The sequence below is a fragment of the Oncorhynchus mykiss genome, chromosome 12 (genome assembly GCF_057628025.1).
Source record: "Oncorhynchus mykiss isolate SJ-2025 chromosome 12, ASM5762802v1, whole genome shotgun sequence".
Classification (NCBI taxonomy): Eukaryota; Metazoa; Chordata; class Actinopteri; order Salmoniformes; family Salmonidae; genus Oncorhynchus; species Oncorhynchus mykiss.
This window is the reverse complement of record NC_143033.1, coordinates 70021762-70041709: the sequence shown is the minus strand read 5'-3', so window position 1 is coordinate 70041709 and position 19948 is coordinate 70021762. Positions and strand designations below refer to the sequence as shown.

General features: G+C 40.0%; 1 protein-coding gene across 1 annotated transcript; it reads right to left on the bottom strand.

The window, feature by feature from the left end:
• Positions 1 to 746: 746 nt before the first annotated feature.
• Positions 747 to 18123, bottom strand: LOC110538073 (uncharacterized). Its single transcript, XM_090193145.1, has 9 exons — positions 17978 to 18123; positions 9451 to 9477; positions 8961 to 9275; positions 8474 to 8788; positions 7937 to 8242; positions 4206 to 4529; positions 3862 to 3990; positions 3414 to 3591; positions 747 to 1802 (listed from the first exon to the last, which is right to left on the bottom strand). The coding sequence occupies exons 1-9, from the start codon at positions 18018 to 18020 to the stop codon at positions 1568 to 1570; spliced, it is 1872 nt and encodes a 623-aa protein (XP_090049271.1). The 5' UTR covers positions 18021 to 18123; the 3' UTR covers positions 747 to 1567.
• Between the last annotated feature and the right edge of the window lie 1825 nt (positions 18124 to 19948).

Genomic DNA, 19948 nt, shown 5'->3' with positions numbered 1-19948 from the left:
TTCTCATTGGTTTATAGGAGCAGGTACCCACATGCCATCTCCTCATTGGTTATACCCATGTGGGTAATTGAAAGACGAACTTTGTTGCCGGTCGTCGTGGTAATACTATGAAAGTTTAGATGCCAATCACCATATAAGTTCAAAGATGAAAAAGCCTGGAAGGAGGAGAGATGATTAGAAACAATTTAGTTGACCGTTTTATGTGTGGATTAATTGTTGGAGCAGAGGACCTTGTGCATTTCAGGTAAAATAACAACTCAATGTTAATATACCAGGACGAATTAGCTAGCAACAGCAAGCTAGCTAAATAGGACAAATTAGCTAGCAAGTGCAAGCTAGCTAGCTAAATTGCCATACATGTTTAATGCTTTTTGATCTGTCCCCAAATTAATGTAATTGGTTCAGAGTTTGTTTTGATATTTTAACCTGCGTGTCGTGATTACATTTGGTGTGGGGGGACAAAATACATTTATGCACGATAGCGCACGCGCGCAGCCGGTTTGAGTTCCATGTAATACAATCAAGAGCAGTGTGCGGGTTTCTTCTTTTTTTCTATTTTTTTTGCTCCATTTTATACGTTTCTTCAAAATGAGAGTTGTTGGTCAGGGTCGATTTTGGCCTTCTGCGTCCAGAGATCTATTTCTAATTCTTGAACATACAGTATTTAAATCTCCACATATTTTCAAAACAATTTTTGTTCATCAACAACAATTTAAGTTTTAAGCTTTTGTTAAAAAGTAGTCAGGTTTCATGGATTTCATGTTCTTTATAGCCACACACACAATAATCAAAAATGTACACTGAAATCAAAATTATTGTTAGATTCTATACATACAGTACAAATGTATTTGCTTTTTGTCATACTGTACACTTGGGGAAAAACATTTGCTATCTAGAACCTAAAAGAGTTCAACAGCTGTCCTATAGGAGAACCCTTTGAAGAATCCTTTTTTGGTTCCAGGTAGAACCCTTTACACAGATGGTTCTACATGGAACCCAAAATAGTTCTACCTGGAACCAAAAAGGGTTATCCTATGCAAACAGCCAAGAAAACCTTTTGGGACCCTTTTTTCTAAGAGTGTAGATCTCAAGTTTAGCACATCACAACCAGTCATTGCTACGACTATTCTTTGACAGCACAACTCCTTGACAGTACACTGGACGTTATAGAAGATAAACAGTCTAGTATTAATATAGTATTAATATATTTACTTAAAAAAATGTAATAATAGATTATGTTCAATGCGTTCAGCCAATTCATCAAGACAATCACTATTTTTAAACTGAAGTAAATAATGTAATAATTTAAAAATATATATTTAACAATGTTAAGTCAGAAAACTCATACAATTACCTGGCAGCAATACAACTAGAACTCATACACCCAAACTATTTACATTGAAATTCTAATTCATATTCAAACAAAGACATTACTCGTATCTACTAAGTGAACATTTTTGTTTTTTTAAGTTATTTTCTAAGCCATTATAATTCAACTCACAAAGCTAACCTTTCATGCCTTTCCTGGCATCAATATCTCTGCTTCAGCATTCGTATTACAAGGCCTTCACTCATAGTTTGCGTATATGTTGTCATCTTCTTCATAGTCATTCTCCCTTCCAGATGTACATGAAGTGAGCTGCTCCAGGTCTAAAGACTCACTGTCTTCATCGTAGATGTCTTCAGCAAAATCTCTCTCTGTGAAGATATCTGCATTTTCATAGTCGGACTCATCTTCCTCACTTGCCTCTGGCCCTTCACCTTGGTTGTTTCCACACTTGTTCATGGATTCTGGAGCATTCCTGAGGATGAATACAAACATTTGAGTTACATGCCTGGGGCCGGATTCATAAAACATTAATGAGAAGTTCATAAGATAGTTCGTAAATGCAATTCCTCAATTCTTAGGAATTCATCATTTTCTTAAGAACTTCGTAAATATCTTGCTTAAGTACTTCGTAAATATCTTCTTATGTGGCATTGAAATTAGTGACGTGCTTGACACCAATAAATAAGCCTATGTGAAAGGGATGATGGGATTTGGCGCACTATAATAAAGTGTTGATATTTCAATTGTATTACATTTCTTTTTATGCTTTATGTCTCGGGAATGAGAATGTTTTAGCTGGCTCGTTAACCCTTTACACACAAACAGAAAAACATCTTTCACACAGTTACATCCATCAGACTAACATTAGCTACTGTACATCAAAACCAAAAATGGATAACCAGAAAGCTCAATGAAAACTTAAACAAGAGCTTGAAGTGATGGTGGAAGAAATAGCAGCCAGGAAAAGGTTGCTGTTGGGGAAACTTCATAACTGCAGGTTCATTGCAGAGACCAAAAAGAGAGGATGGGCGAGAGTGGCCGAGCCTGTCTCTGCCCTCGGGGGTATGGCAAGGGACGGTGACGCCATGAAAAAAAAGTGTTCTGACATCAAGTAAGGTACTAAGAAGAAGGGAGCCGAGAGACCATTTATGTGAACCAGCTGGAGGAGAAGGTGTCGTCCATCATAGAGATGGTGGTAGAGGGACTGCGCAACCGGTAGATTAGTTACCTACTTTAGCTAGCAAACGTGTAAAGACATTAAGTCCAACGTAGCTAACGACGTTCACGTTAGCTAAGTTAAGCAAGGTCCTCTTTGCAAATTTACGAGATAGCGCTAGCTATTTAACACTTATTGAATCTTGTAATATATTGTTAATTACTAGCTTGCTATATAGTGCGTGTTTAATTTGCAATCTGGCTGTATTTAAATATCCGGTAGCCAACTGTTTCTGTGGAGCAAGAAAACATGAATGGTTACAAAAGTACCCATGTGTCTTGAGACAAGGGTTTAGCTGTCATAAAGTTACGTTTATCACATTTCTTCTTAACTTTTTTCTCAGGAAAAACCTATTTCCAAAAACTATATTGAGGAATAGCAACTTTGCTTAACTTTCTTCTTAAGTCTATATTTGAGGAAAAAATGCCAGTTAAGAAGAAATGTCTTTTTAAGAAGTTTTCGTGAATCTGGCCCCTGGACTGCAGGTCAGGATCTTGGCACAGGTTATCCTTTCATAACTGCAGACATTTTTTATCATTATTTTTGGTGGTAAGCAACTTCCTTTTCACATGTATTCCTGCGTGGCATCCTTTTTTCAAGTCTTCCATCTTTGCTTTTGACAAAGGTTTCTACGTTGACATAGTCCTCTTCGTCATTTTCCTCACTCACTGACACACATCACGACAAGAGAGATACCACAACACTACATTAAGAGAGACCTAAGACAACAACATAACATGGCAGCAACACATGACAACAAAACATGGCAGCAGCACAACATGGTAGCAGCACAAAACAGGGTACAAACATGATCGGGTACAGACAACAGCACAAAGGGCAAGAAGGTAGAGACAACACATGACTTACTCATTATTTTTAGTGGTAAGCAACTCCCTTTTCACATACATTCCTGCATGGCATCCTTTTTTCAAGTCTTCATCTTTTCTCTTGTTGACAAAGGTTTCTACGTTGACATAGTCCTCTTCATCATTTTCCTCCCTCGCTGCAACCACAGTGTTTCCATATGTGCTAATGTTATTGGCAGCTGAGGGATTGATCAGTTTAATTCATATAAATAACGTCAGTGAATATATGCAGGAATAGATATCATAAACAGTACAAAACCATAACAAAATTAGGGTTGAACAATTCCAGTAATCAAAATGTCCAGGTTTTCAAGATATCCTGGTTGGAGGATTCCATATTTCCTGATGAATCCTTCCTGATTTTCAGGAATCTTCCAACTGGGTGTTCTTGAAAACCTGGGTATTTTGCAGCCCGAACCTGAATCCTGTTTAGAGGAGCTAGATCTTACTTTCTCTGTTTATCATAATAGACTGCTCTCTGCTGCTTATCTTCCTCCAGACTAGACAAGGAATGAGCAGCAGGAGGAGGAGCAGTAGCCCACATATTGCACCAGGGGAAATAATGGGGACTATGGATGCTATGGAGAGAAACACCATATTCAACATCTTTCAGAAGACCACATTTTATAATTCGCATAGCTATCAAATTCTTCTGCAATGTAAAACATTGGTCTTAAACAAATATTTCAAGAATGATAGGACTGATAATATCTATATTTTTTTCTACTCACAATCCTTACATATGGCCTTCATGGTAATGCACTAGAAAACATAAAACTAAAACGTATTTTACCTCGAATGCTGACTGTCAGCAACTCTGTCTTGGTAGAATGGAATGACAGGGTGGAGACATTAACTTCATAAACACAACTGTAGTTCCCCTGGTCTGTATAGTCTGCAACAGGAAAGTGAAAGGAGGCAGAGTGGTTGACTGCTGGCTTAGTTTCAGTCCTGTTGGACCCAGAGAATTCCAGGCAGAAGAGGCCTCCAGGATACTGTGGCTGAATGGAGCAGATGATGGAGAAGCTGTGGCCCCTGGTCACCTCTGGCCCCTGAAGTCCCCAGAACATCCCTCCATTTGGAGCATTGAGAGAGATGTTGGGCTGTAACAAGACAACTAGCAAAAGACAAGAGCAGGTTGTTAACGTGTGCACTAAACTGCAGCATAACAGTAATCTTTCTCGACAAGAGAACACTATGTTAGAATACATTATGAAGAGATATCCAAACTCTTGCATTGAAGAACATATAATCTCAGAACCCAGTGTTCCTCTTGCTGATGGTGTTCACCCATTAATGTTTAGTTGCTCACCTATAACAGAGAATTCAACAGAGTCACTTTGAGGGGAGCTGAAGTTTCTACTGGATACCCTTGACTCATACTGACATCGGTATGACCCCTCATGGCTAAAGACCTCTTTAGGAATGTTGAAGATGACAGAGTTGCTACTTGTGGTTTTGTCCATTCTGAACGAGCCTAAAGTCTTCTTTAATTTGAATGCTCCACCCAAGTGTTGTGTTGTGACGGAGCAGATGATGTCAACTCCATCACCCCAGGCAACCTCTGTGGCAGATCTCAGAGTTATTTGGGGCTTTTAGAGGGTCACTTGCTGTTCCCAGTCCACCTGGTCATGCTGCTGCTCCAGTTTCAACTGTTCTGCTTGCGGCTCTGGAACCCTGACCTGTTCAGCAGACGTGCTACCTTGTCCCGGGCCAGCTGTTTTCGATTCTCTCTCTCTACAGCACCTACTGTCTCTATCTCTGAATGATCGGCTATGATAACCCAACTGACATTTACTCCTGAGGTGCTGACCTGTTGCACCTTCTACAACCAAGGTGATTATTATTATTATTTGACCCCGCTGGTCATCTATGAACGTTTGAACATCTTGGCCATGTACCGTTATAATCTCCACCCGGCACAGCCAGAAGAGGACTGGCCACCCTTCAGAGCCTGGTTTCTCTCTAGGTTTCTTCCTAGGTTCCTGCCTTTCCAGGGAGTTTTCCTAGCCACTGTGCTTCTACATCTGCATTGCATGCTGTTTGTGCTTTTAGGCTGGGTTTCTGTATATCACTTTGTGACATTGGCTGATGTAAAAAAAGGCTTTATAAATCAACTTGATTGATTGATTGGTCACTGAGAAATCAAGGTGTAAATAGTCATAATAAAGCCAGTTAAATAATTGTAGCCCCCCCCCCCCCCCTTAAAAAAGATAGCAGAACAACAATTAGTTAGGGTCTGGGGTGGAGGTATGCGAAAACAGCAGCACGGGTTGCGATGACTGTACAGACACGGTCAAATGTATTGGCAGCCTTGTACGATTCACTATTTCTTCAAAAATACGTGGAAATGGAAAAAAACGCTGGTGTTTCCAATGTATATGTTTGATTTACAATTGCACAGACCTAAACTGAAAAGGTGATGTTTCAATAAAATACAAAAAATAACATGGTCTGCAGGTGCCTATAGGTAAAAATAACAATTCAACAAGTTGTATGTTGGTTTGGTTAACTTAAAACCACTAAATGTAATATTTTAAACTGCTCCAGCATAAAGACTGACTGCAAAAACTTGAAAAACTCAGTCTTCATGTAGTCTAAAGCACAAACTTGCGCTTTATTTTGTTAGCTTCAGGCTTGATCTTTTTGCCTCTGGAATGCTGCCTGAACTGGGAAACAATCTTGTCAGCTATCAATAACATGTCAATAAGTCTTCTTAATGCTAAACAAGAGATGGTGCCTTCAGAAAGTATTCACACCTCTTTTTCCACATTTTGTTGTGTTACGACAGGAATTTAAAATTGATTCAATTGAGATTTTGTGTCACTGGCATATAGACTGTACCCCATAATGTATAAGTGGAATTATGTTTTTCTAAATAGTCAGCGACTCCATCCATACACTGTTCTCTCTGTTCTCTCGGCAAGCGCAACTAATGCACTAAATATGTTCAGAAGTAAACATTTGCGTAACAAGTCACATAATAAGTCACATAACAAGTCACATATTAATATATTGGTATGGCAACTGCTTGACATCCAACCACAAGGCGCTACAGAGGGTAGTGCCATCCAGGGCCTCTATACCAGGCAGTGTCAGAGGAAGATTGTTGTCAAATTTTCAAATATTCCAGCCACCCAAGTCATAGACTGTTCTCTGTGCTACCGCACGGCAAGCGGTACTGATGCAAGATATCTGGAACCAACAGGACCCTGAACAGCTTCTACCCCCAAGCCATAAGACTGCTAAATAGTTAGTCAGGGTAGCTTTTGGTAAACTATTTAACTATCTGCATTGACCCTTTTTTGACTCATCTCTTACGCTGCTGTTACTGTTTATTATCTATACTGTTGCCTAGACACTTTATCCCTACCAACAGGGCCGGCTCCAGGCATGAGCGACATAAGCGGTCAATAAGGGTCCTAGGCCGTCGGGGTCTCAACTTACTGTTGAGAGTTAAGAAATCCGCCTGCTTCCCCATCCGAAACAGCTCAGAACAGTTTGTGGACATTTTGCTTCGTTTTGGTCTTCTGCAATGGTTTTTTCGGCTGTTCGTGCACACACATTTTTTTTCCTGAGGCAAGCCGAAGCTCGTTGGCTGAAGTCTACGCCCCTTCGTCATTCAACGAGAGACTAATCGTTTTCATGCACATTTTTTCACTTGAGAAATACTGCACCAAACATCTTAGTTAGATGTTAAATTGTGTCACGTTCTGACCATCGTTCGTATGTGTTTTCCTTGTTTTAGAGTTGGTCAGGATGTGAGCTGGGTGGGCATTCTATGTTGTGTGTCTGGTTTGTCTATTTCTATGTTTGGCCTGATATGGTTCTCAATCAGAGGCAGGTGTTAGTCATTGTCTCTGATTGGGAACCATATTTAGGTAGCCTGTTTTGTGTTGGGTTTTGTGGGTGATTGTTCCTGTCTTTGTGTTTGCACCAGATAGGGCTGTTTCGGTTTTCACATTTCATTATTTTGTAGTTTCTTCATGTATAGTTTTTTCCTTCATTAAAATAACATGAATCATCATCACGCTGCATTTTGGTCCGATCCTTGTTCCACCTCTTCATCAGAGGAGGAGATAGAAGAGAATCGTTACAAATTGCACAGCTAAGATCTTGGTAAAAAGGTGATTCTAACATGTATTGACTCAGGGGTTTGAATACTTTTCTAATTCAGATATATTAGGGTTTATTTTCCATTATGTTAAAAAAAAAAAATAATATCAACTTTTTCTTCCACTTTGACAGAGTATTTTTGTGTAGATTGCTGACATTTGAATCCCACTTTGTAACAACAACAAAAAAAGTCAAGGGGTGTGAATACTTTCTGGAGGCACTGCTTATGTAACCTTACAGAAGCTGGCATTGAACAGTTTGTGGCAGAAAAATTGCTGCAATGCGTGTGCAACAAGTTGCTCTAGCGTCTACTAGTGATAGTATGTTACTAAAACCTGTTATGCAAAATTAGTTTTTATAAAGCATTTTAGTGCCCTCAACTGTAAGTGTGTTTGCGGTCTTACTCACCAATAGTGATGTCCATGGAGTTGCTTGAAGAAGAGCTGATCATTTTCTGACCATTCTGGGTTATCTGTTGTAAACAACTGTACCTTCCCTGGTGTGCAGATTGCAGACTGGACAATGTGAAAGTCCTACTGGTCTGAGTGGTTCCAACTGCCTTGGTCATTATTGAAGAGCCCCCCATATATAAGGCAAATGTTGCAGAGATGGAAATTCGCTGTGGGACAGAGCAGATGAACTGGACCGTTTCACCAGGTGAAAAAGCTGAATGGGAAGGCGTTCTAGAGAGGGTAGGTCTCTTCAGGGTTAAACCTGTACAAAGGTTCTGTGTATTAGTTACAAGACACTGATACATGTAGGACTCCATTTCACGTTCTGTCCTGTTCACTGCACATAACTGAACATACATACATTCAAATCACAAGCAGCAGTATTCTAAATGAATGGAGTCGGAAGTGTCGACCCCGGGCTTTGTTTAACATCTTTTTATCTCTCTTTACTGTTTCTGCAATCATGTCACAACACGATAAAACCACTCCCTACCTGAGAGGCAGAAAACACCAGCATCTTCACCATGTTTACAGTCTTCAACTCCAAAACCTCTGTGTGAGCACTCTGAGAGGTAGCTTTCACTACCAGAGCACTTCACATCATCCAGCCAGGTTGGTTCACTACCCTGACCAAAATGAGCACCAAGAGGGGCACCTACAGCACTCCCACAACCCAGCTGTCCACACACCACCGCAGCATCATTCATATCCCAGTCGTCATCACACACTGTTCCCCACTGGCCACTGTAATAGATCTCCACTCTCCCAGAGCAGAGACCTTTCCCATCGACCAGCCTGACCTGGGCAGCTTGGAGGCGGAAAAAGACAAACATTAAAGTCAAGGTCATTTACAAGGCACGGAACTGGGTGGTTTTTAGATGATGAAATGAACCTCAGGACATCATGCATTTCATGATATCAACTGTGAACAGATGTGTCATGAAAGAACTTGGAATGGCAAGACTATGTGACCCTCTTACCTGGGCAGACAACACCAGCATCCTCACTATGATGACAGTTATGTATTCCAAATCCTCTGTGCGGGCACTCTGTGAGATGACGTTCACTACCAGTGCATGCAACGTCATCCAGCCAGATAGTTCCACTGCCTGGACCATATTGGCCACTACTTCGGACTTGGTTTGTACCCCCACAGTCCAGCTGTCTACACACCACCTCAGCATCTTTAATATCCCAGGAATCATCGCAAACTGTTCCCCACTGGCCATTGTAATAGATCTCCACTCTCCCAGAGCAGCGACCCTTCCCATTGACCAGCCTGATCTGGGAAGTGACTGTCAGGTAAAAAGACATGGGAAGTCATTCTTCAGAATTCACAGGTTTGCTTATTTATTAACAACTCAGCGAATGTATCTGATTTTTGCATCACACTATGACATTATTTTTTTATAAAGAATATGCTATAGACTTTTTTTAACTGCCACAACTATCTCAAGGAGATTCACTTACCAGCAGGTAACACATTTAGTGGATAAACTAATAGAGAAAAATAAATGTATGAAATTAGTGGTAGGCAGTCTCAAAATATATGTATGCAGTAAATGTACAGCTGAAACCACTTGATACTGTCAGCAAAATCATACTGAAGATGAGCCCACAGGCAGTCTTCTGTGGTTCATCGCATGAACTGTCACAAGCATCAATCCACATGCTCAAGAAGTATGCTGTGTGAAAGATTTTTTATTTATTTTTTATTTCACCTTGATTTAACCAGGTAGGCCAGTTGAGAACAAGTTCTCATTTACAACTGCGACCTGACCAAGATAAAGCAAAGCAGTGCGACAAAAACAACAACACAGCGTTACACATAAACAAACGTACATTCAAAAACACAACAGAACATGAAAATTGATGTACAGTGTGTGCAAATGTAGAAGAGTAGGGAGGTAGGCAATAAATAGGCCCTAGAAGCGAAAAAATCATTACAATTTAGCATTAATACTCAAGTGATAGATGTGCAGATGATGATGTGCAAGTAGAGATACTGGGGTGCAAAAGAACAAGAGGGTAAGTAATAATATGGGGATGTGGTAGTTGGGTGTGTTATTTACAGATTGGCTGTGTACAGGTACAGTGATCGGTAAGCTTCTCAGACAGCTGATGCTTAAAGTTCGAGAGGGAGATATAAGACTCCAGCCTCAGAGATTTCTGCAGTAGATTACAACTCCGCCCCCTTTGGCAGTTCTATCTTGTCGGAAAATGTTATAGTTAGTGATGGAAATTTCAGGATTTTTGGTGGCCTTCCTAAACCAGGATTCAGGTTGTTCTGACCTCAGTCAGAGGCTTGACTTCCTGTTAGGGAATAGGTTAGGTAGTTTAGACTGCACACTACAGCTCACTACCACTTCCACACTCCATTCCCCCAGGTGCTGATCCTGGTTGATAAGCACATCACATTAAGGTAATTCTCAGCTTGCAAGCTGTGAGGTGGCTGGTTTTGTTTGGTGGCCATGAGCAATATTCCCTTATAAGATGCGGGTACGCAGCTCCCCCAGGACTGCTGCGCAGAAGAAATATCAACCTGAGCAGAGACACACGAGATGGAACTTCACGAAACTTTACTAGTGTTCCCACCCCGTTAGTTAACACTATCAACGTTTCTCTTCACTGTGGGAATTGTGATCGAATCAACATAATATTAGCCTCTTTCAATGCAACATATCGAAACAAAACAAACTATGCAAGACTCCATTGACAGGCACGAGCGGTCATGAGCAGATGCTATTGTGTTGAGATCAAAGCGAAGAACCGCATTTAGCCGCGTGTGCACATTTGTTCATAGGCCTATTCTTTGCTAATTGGTGAGTTATTAGTTCAGTAATAGCTCATTTCTGATCTGCAGTGGGGGAGTGATTCTATCTATCTTTGAAAAGCGAGGCAGATAAAAATATTTTTAATGTCTTAAAGGGGCAGTGTTGCATTTTGAGACAGGCTTGAATAAGCTACGTAGTAGGGTAGCATACATTTTTGTCTGATTTGCTGTCATAATAATAATGGTATGGGAATATCAATGCATTTTATTTTGCATCGAACATCAAACAAGACAATACAACAACATTTTCACTCACATCCTTGTCTGAGGGATAAGTGGCTAAACGGCTTGTTTTTTAAAAGTCTCATGGAATGTAGGCCTACATTGAACACTACACATTGGCTGCTGCTGTAGGCTGTATCATAGAACAGTTATTTCAATAGTTATTTCCTGTTGAAGCCAGGGGTTCCCCTCAGGGAATGCCACCCCCCCCCCCCCGTTCAGCTGAAACGGTGGCGCAGGGAATGCAAAAATATTCTTAGAAATATTTACCCTCCACACATTAACCTGTTGATCCTACTTGAGACGCAGACGTCTCAAGTAGGCACCTGGAAATGCAAATGCGCTACGCTAAATGCTAAATGTACTCGTTAAAACTCAAACGTTCATTAAAATACACATGCAGGGTATTGAATTAAAGCTACACTCGTTGTGAATCTAGCCAACAAGTCAGATTTTTAAAATGCTTTTCGGCGAAAGCATGAGAAGTTATTATCTGATAGCATGCAACACCCCAAAATGCCTGAAGGCGACGTAAACAAAAGAATTAGCGTAGCCGGCGCTACACAAAAACGCAGAAATAAAATGTTAAACATTCATTACCTTTGACGAGCTTCTTTCTTGGCCCTCCTATATGCCCCATAAACATCACTATTGGGTCTTTTTTTCGATTAAATCGGTCCATATATACCCAAAATAGCCATCTATGGAAACTGTGTAATTCAGAAAAAAACATTGTTTCAAAACGCTGCGTCATTTTTTTAAATTAAAAAAGTCGACGATAAACTTTCACAAAACACTTCTAAATACTTTTGTAATCCAACTTTAGGTATTAGTAAACGTTTATAATCTATCAAAATGATCACGGGGCGATGTGTATTCAATAGCTCCACGTCTTGAAATCATGGTCGGAAAACTTTCCTCCAAAACATCCTGTCGGAGACCGGAAGAAATGGAATCCCCCTCCTTTGTTTTCCCAATAAATAACTCTCAGGAAAATGACGACAATGGCGACATCGTGTGGAAGATGTAGGAATTGCATCCGTGTCCATATTAAATTTGGTGTCCTTTAAACAATACATGCAAGTGGCGCATGGATGGATATTATTTTCAGCTTTCAGTGACCAGTTTTTCTTGCGCTTTTCGATGAAACACACGCTCTGTTATAGTCACAGCCGTGATTTAACCAGTTTTAGAAACTTCAGAGTGTTTTCTATCCACACATACTAATCATATGCATATACTATATTCCTGGCATGAGTAGCAGGACGCTGAAATGTTGCACGATTTTTAACAGAATGTTCGAAAAAGGAGGGGGTAAGCTTAAGAGGTCCAATACCTCAAATTAAAGATAAACACCTTGTTCATCTACCCAGCATGTCAGATTTTTTAAATGTTTTACGGCGAAAACACAGCACATATTTATGTTAGACTACCACCAAAACAAAGACAAAAGGCAGCCATTTTATCCCACAAAATATAAAATGACAAAGCAGGATAAAAAAAAATCAATGACTAACCTCTTGAAAATCTTCATCAGATGACAGTCATATGCCATGTTACACAGTACATTTATGTTTTGTTCGATAATATGCATTTTATATCCATAAATCTCAGCTTACATTGACGCCATGTTCAGAAAATTCTCAAAAATGACCGGAGGAATTATAGAAAGCTACGCCAGATAACAGAAATACTCATCATAAACTTTGACTAAAGATACATGTTCTACATATAATTAAAAAGATACACTGGTTCTTAATGCAATCGCTGTGTCACATTTTTTTTTAACGTTACGGAAAAAGCTTACCATGCAATAATCTGAGACGGCGCTCAGACGTAACAATATTTCTCCGCTATGTTGGAGTCAACAGAAATACAAAATTGCAACATAAATATTCCCTTACCTTTGATGGTCTTCGATCAGAATGTACTGTAAGGAGTCCTACTTCAACAATAAATCGTTTTGTTTCATAATGTTCAATTCTAGTGTCCATGTAGCAGCACCTGCTACAACTTTCAGCTCAAATGCCCCAAAAATGACTTCTGGTCCAGGATAATTTTGCATCAAAACTTCCAAATGACATATTACAGGTCGACGAAACTGGTCAAACTAAGTGCAGAATCAATCTTCAGGATGTTATAAACGTACAAAATGAATGGCATTCCAACCGGACAATCCTAGTTCATCTGGGGCTGACTGGAACAGACAAAGCCCTCTAACGCATATGCGCCCTCAAGCATGTGAATCTTTTGTGACATCATAGCAAATTCCTCCCCATTAGGTCAAAGTTCACAGCAAATGCTCGATTACACTTTCTACTGAATGAGGACATCTAGTGGAAGACATAGGAAGTGTTTCCAGATCCAAACTTGTTGGAAAGGGAGGGGGCGATGACATCAAAGTTGCCCCAACTTTCAGGATTCCAAAACTAGTTTGAAAGATTGCCTGCCCTGTGAGTTCTGTTATACTCACAGACATAATTCAAACGGTTTTAGAAGCTTCAGAGTGTTTTCTATCCAATAATAATAATACTATGCATATATTAGCAATTTAGGACAGATTTTGATGCAGTTCACTATGGGCACGCAATTCATCCAAAGGGGAAATACTGCCCCCTATCCTGAACAAGTTTTAAAGTATGCTACAGTAGCATACTTATCCAGTGTTAAAACTAACTTACAGCGGGTACAGCCTCAGTGTTCACAGAATTTTCACAACGTTCAAGTTTGCGCTCAGACTTGTGACAAAATTAATTTGAGGGAACATTGGCAATGAGAATTTTCATATGTTTTTGAGTCTTTAGTTTGGGCATGCCTTTTGTATTTTTCCTTTTTGTACATATTTAGATTTCGTCACCATCTGAACCAACAATAATCTGCTTGGACTGGCCGAATAAGAGGTCAGCTTGCAAGCTGTGAGGTGGCTGGTTTTGTTTGGTGGCCATGAGCAATGTTCCCTTTTAAAATGTGCGCATGCGTGGGCACGCAGCTCCCCCAGGAATGAATAGAAGGTCTTGAGAGACAGAGCTGGCCCTGGACGAAGGTAAGGTTGCTGTCTCTGGGCACATGGACATTCAACACCTAGGCATAGAGAACCGCAGGGTACACAGGATTTGGAGTTAACTAGCCTGGAAGACCAAGTTTGTTGAATTTAGTCAATAACTGAACTGATCAATTAGCTCAGTTGGTCAGTTCAGTGATTGACTAAATGTGACCGACCGACTCAAATCGGTCTAACATAGCAATATTTGAAATGGTGTTTTTAATTTTTTTAAATTTTTACATTGGATACAAGTAGAGACTCAGAGCTTCAAAGTATATATATCATACACTACAGTTGAGGAACAATAGGAAAGCAATTATTCTCTGAAAGTTGATAAACGTGTAAACTGACCTTTGAGAAAATGGCCTTGGAATATTGTTGGTACTACTACTGGAGATCCCTTTGTCTACACCCATTCAGCATCGTTCACACCCTCTTAAGTTTTAGCCCCACCCATCTCTTTAAGGGTTGATCCGAGCGTTCTGTACTAACAGCAGCAGTCAAGCACCCAAGCTAACTTGCTAGCTACTTCCAGCTCACTGAACATTACTCACTCTAGGAGAGCTGGTTAGGCTGTTATGTTATCCAGAGCGTTGGTGACGGCAACTGTGCTGTCAGATTGTCCGTTTATAAATTCAGAGCGTTTCGTTCGTTCAGAGAACAGACTAGACACTCTGGCAGATGAGTAGGGTTGATCTGAACGTTCTAACCTCACAACAACTGGCTAACATTGGCTAGCTTGCTAGCTACAAATGAGAGAACACCCCACTCTGATGTTATCCATAGTGTTGGAGACTGTAACTGTGCTGCTGGCAACAATTTAATTACGACAGTGAGTTACGAGAGTGCTCTGAAATCAGAGTAGATGGCCAGACCGAATTTACGAAAACACCTGGAATGGTTACTTGCACAGACATGTTTTGTTAAGACATGTTGATAGATAGCTAGGTAAACAATGAACCATAATCCCAACTCATGATGTTACTACCCTACATTAATCTGCAGGTAGTTAACCAACCAGGTTCAATGATAGCTAGCTAACATTAGGCTATAGCTAGCCAAGCAAATGGCTCTGAGATGTGAATAATAAGATCATACATCTATCGTTAGCTAGCGAGCCAGCCAGCTAATGTTAGCTAGCTAACAGTACACTTTAACTTGAAATTAAACCACTTTCTGTCAAAATTAGAAACGTGTAATATCTGAAAATGTAGCTAGCCAGACTATTTTACCCGTATACATCATTCATGGATGGACGCGTCTCCTGTCGGACGCCATGGTTGCCCTTAGTTTGAAGATGTAATCCAGAGACAGATGTTTTCTCCATCTCCTTAGCTATCATACTCGAATTCCACTGATATCAAAACTCGGTCCTCCAGAGTGGAGAGCAACACTTATGAAGTTTTACTAATGATATGTTTAAAAAAAGCAGCATTAGACAGGATTACCTAGACATAATGACAAGCTCAAATAGACAGAGTGCTATACGGCAGACCAATCCAAACTCATCTCTTGGCATGTCCAGCCCACTCATTATCTCAGACAATCATGGCTAGCGGGATGGTTGCTGCCTTTTTTTTGTGGGTAAACCAACTAGGCTCGTAATTTAACAATTTTATTCCGATTTAAAGATGGCATACAAGTTTGTTATTAAGGCACATTAAAGTTCACATGTTCGAGAAAGAATTTAGATCAACTGTCTCTCATGTGAATTAGTGAACCGCGAAATACGCCTAGTTTCCTGAAACTAATTCAACACACCTGGTCTTTTGGGTCAGTTAAAGCAAAATCCTGCATACCCTGCGGCTCTCCAGGAACAGGGTTGCCTGCCTCTGACCTACAGTTGAAGTCAGAGTCAGGAGTCATTAAAAATTGCTTTTCAAACACTCCACAAATTTCTTGTTAACAAACTATACTTTTGGCAAGTCGGTTAGGACATCTACTTTGTGCATGACATAAGACATTTTTCCAACAATTGTTTACGGACAGATTATTTCACTTATAATTCACTGTATCACATTTCCAGTGGGTCAGAAGTTTACATACACTAAATTGACTGTGCCTTTTAAAAAAATGGAAAATTCCCAAAAATTAGGCCATGGGTTTAGAAGCTTCTGATAGGCTAATTGACATAATTTGAGTCATTTGGAGGTGTACCTGTGGATGTATTTCAAGGCCTACCTTCAAACTCAGTTGCTGCACAGCAAGGAAGAAGCCACTGCTCCAAAACTCTCATAAAAAAAGCCAGACTACGGTTTGCAACTGCACATGTGGACAAAGATTGTACATTTTGGAGAAATGTCCTCTGGTCTGGTGAAACAAAAATATAACTTTTTTGGCCATAATGACCATCGTTATGTTTGGAGGAAAAGGGGGAGGCTTGCAAGCCGAATAACACCATCCCAACCATGAAGCACAGGGGTGGCAGCATCATGTTGTGGGGGTGCTTTGCTGCAGGAGGGTCTGGTGCATTTCACAAAATAGATGGCATCATGAGGAAAGGAAAATTATGTGGATATATTGAAGCAACATCTCTAGACATCAGTCAGGAAGTTAAAGCTTGGTCACAAATGGCTCTTCCAAATGGACAATGACCCCAAGCATACTTCCAAAGTTGTAGCAAAATGGCTTTAGGACAACAAAGTCAAGGTATTGGAGTGGCCATCACAAAGCCCCGACCTCAATCCTATAGAACATTTGTGGGCAGAACTGAAAAAGCGTGTGCGAGCAAGGAGGCCTACAATCCTGACTCAGCTACACCAGCTCTGTCAGGAGGAATGGGCCAAAATTCACCCAACTTATTGTGGGAAGCTTGTGGAAGGCTACCCAAAAATGTTTGACCCAAGTTAAACAATTTAAAGGCAACGCTACCAAATACTAATTGAGTGTATGTAAACTTGTGATGAAAGAAATTAAAGCTGAAATAAATCATTCTCTCTATGATTATTCTGACATTTCAAATTCTTAAAATAAAGTGGTGATCCTAACTGACGTAAGACTGTCAGCATTGTCAGCATTGTGAAAAACGGAGTTTAATTTAAATGTATTTGGCTAAGGTTTATGTAAACTTCCAACTTCAACTTTAAGCTGATTTCTCACATAAATGCACACATTCATTCAGGTTACAGAACCAAGTCCCTTAGACAAATGGATCCCTTGGCTAGATAACACCTCCCTACTTCTCTTTACAACTTTAGACTCAAGAAACAAGTTCAGTATGTGAGATGAAATGTCTGTTTTAAAAATATCTGACAAACCCAATGTTTCACTTTCAAGTTAACCCTGTCAACCCCTCTCACCTGAAAACGTGTTTGAAAAAAAAACTGCTCCTAAAAAGGGGAAGCATGATGGATAGTGAGAATGTCTATTTAGCAGAAACTAAATTCAATTGAACCTAAAGCATGTACTATGCTATGATGATGAACTATTAACTGCTTATAAGTAGCTCATATATCCATTTAGTTTGTTTGTTAGATTTTGAACCCTAGAAGAAAGTGATGGACACTATGTGACCTTGGTTGGATTTCATCTTACACCTCACTCACATTTACCTCAAGGTTGTTGTTTTTTTGCCTTAAAACTGTTGTACTTCTAACCAGCCACCATAACTACTTCAGAAGTGACCTACTTTCATGTTTTATTCTTTCACAATCTTCTGTGTGGCAATTGTTTTTCTCTCAAATTAAATTAAGTGAGAAATAACACAGACAAAAAGGCTATATTAACGCAGTTTTCAGTATGTGTGAAAACTCCGGTCCTTCCCCTGAACTTAATACCTCCTATTCATACAGATCTTATCCAAAAAACAGCCGTTAACAACATGAATTTCAAGCAACGCAGTGTTCTCCCTTTGCTGACAGATATGAAATGAAATTGCACGTTTTGGAAGTTAAACTCACCCATTGTCAGATAGAGGAGACTTTTCAATATTTTGATCTTCATTTCAGAAATTAAGTAAGGTATTTCCTCTTGTAGAACTGAATAAGCTTTCTTGTAAAATGTGTGATAACCAGTCTCTGTCGGAAACTGTCTGGTGAATTTGCTGCGCCCAGCTCCTCTGTTACTTCCTAATTTTTTGCTGTTGTATCTAGGGTAAACCGTTTTGTTGCTAGTAAAGCCCATGTACCCTGTTTGATTGATAGACGAACCAGGGAAAATCAAAAGTGAGAGCTTGATGGTCTTGACCTAAGGAAGTAGATTAGGAAGGCAAAGGCCCAAAATAGCGAGTCGAGAGTCACACCTTTTACTTCCCAGTGCTCATACTATTTTTATGGTTGGACCTTGTCTCACATGGTGGAACACCTTCTTCTCCCCTTCAAAGAAGAATTGGAGACATGACAGTTCATCTCAAAAACATGCAATGAGGATCCAGTTCAGTTTAATGCAATCACCCAACAGTTAAAACACATAATGCTAGTTCCTCAACAACACTGGAACTGATCAAAGACACAAAGTGACACCCCACCAATGCATACAACAACTACAGTTTGGAATTCGACCCAATGGATCAAACATGCTGAACATTTTGATTGGTTACAAAAAGCTAAATCAAAGAAAGCAATATAATGTCTAATTTAAATGTCAACTGTAGTTGTTATACTATTGCATCTGAATTATTATTTAACTTTATTTACATGTCACGAAGGACCAAATCAATGTGTTGATGCAAATGAGTTAGGTTTATTTTTTTACCTAGGCAAGTCAGTTAATAACAAATCCTTACTTACAATGACAGCCTAGGAACAGTGGGTTAACTGGCCTAGGAACAGTGGGTTAACTGCCTTGTTCAGGGGCAGAACGGCAGATTTCTACCTCGTCAGCTCAGGGATTTGATCTTGCAACCTTTCGGTTACTAGTCCAACGCTCTAACCACTAGGCTACCTGCCACCGCTGTTACTTTTCTTAACCGTTTTGATAAATGTCTTCATTCATGTCAGGTACAGCATTGTCATAGACAGAGACATTAAAGTAATCTTCATCATCATCTGCACTATTCATTTTCTCATGAGACCCACCACAAACATCCTTTCCCTCCCTTACACCCTCCTCCTCTTTGACATAGACATCCTCCAATTTCCCACAGATGTGCCCTTTTTCCTTCCCATTCTTCTTTTCGCCCTTCACTCTCTCTCCAGACCTCTGTCATAGCAGACGTTTTCAACGTTCACATAGTCCTCCTCTTCCTCCTCTTCGTTGTCCTCCCCTCTGTTGTGTCTGGTGTCAGTACCTGTTGCATAACAGTGTGCTCATGGATATTCGCAACAGCAAAGTCTGGGGAACAAAAAAAACAACTTCCAAACAACATTATGCATCAACAAAAGTCTTTAGGCCGATTTTGAGATGCTGCTTAACTTAACTTTTCAAACTCAAGGCGTAAATCAAGTTCAGATTCAGCCGTTGAGTTTACAGCATCGTGATATATCACGTACGTTTCAAGCAGAAGCAGAAAGAGCAGTGCTAACCCACCAGTCCTTCCAGAGGCGATGATGGGGACCATCGATTCTGAGCAAAAGGTCAGTATTTGAAAGGCTGAGACCTACAGATCAATACTTGTAGATAGCAAATCAATATCATATAAAAGCAAAACAAAAAATGTGATATGAAGGATGGTAAGTAATGTTACAATACTAAGAATGTTCTCTCTTTGGGTTAATATCACGTAAAGGCAATGTTCAATAACTTTATTTTAAAGCACGTGTTACTTTACCTCTAATGGTGACAGCTAGTTCCCTAGTAGCCGACCTGAATGACCAGGTAGAGATGTTGACTCCAATAGCTGCAGCTGTATTTCCCACAGTCTGTATACTCTGCAACAAGGAAGTGGGTGACAGAGTGGTTGACTGCTGGCTTAGTATCTGTTTTGTTGGACC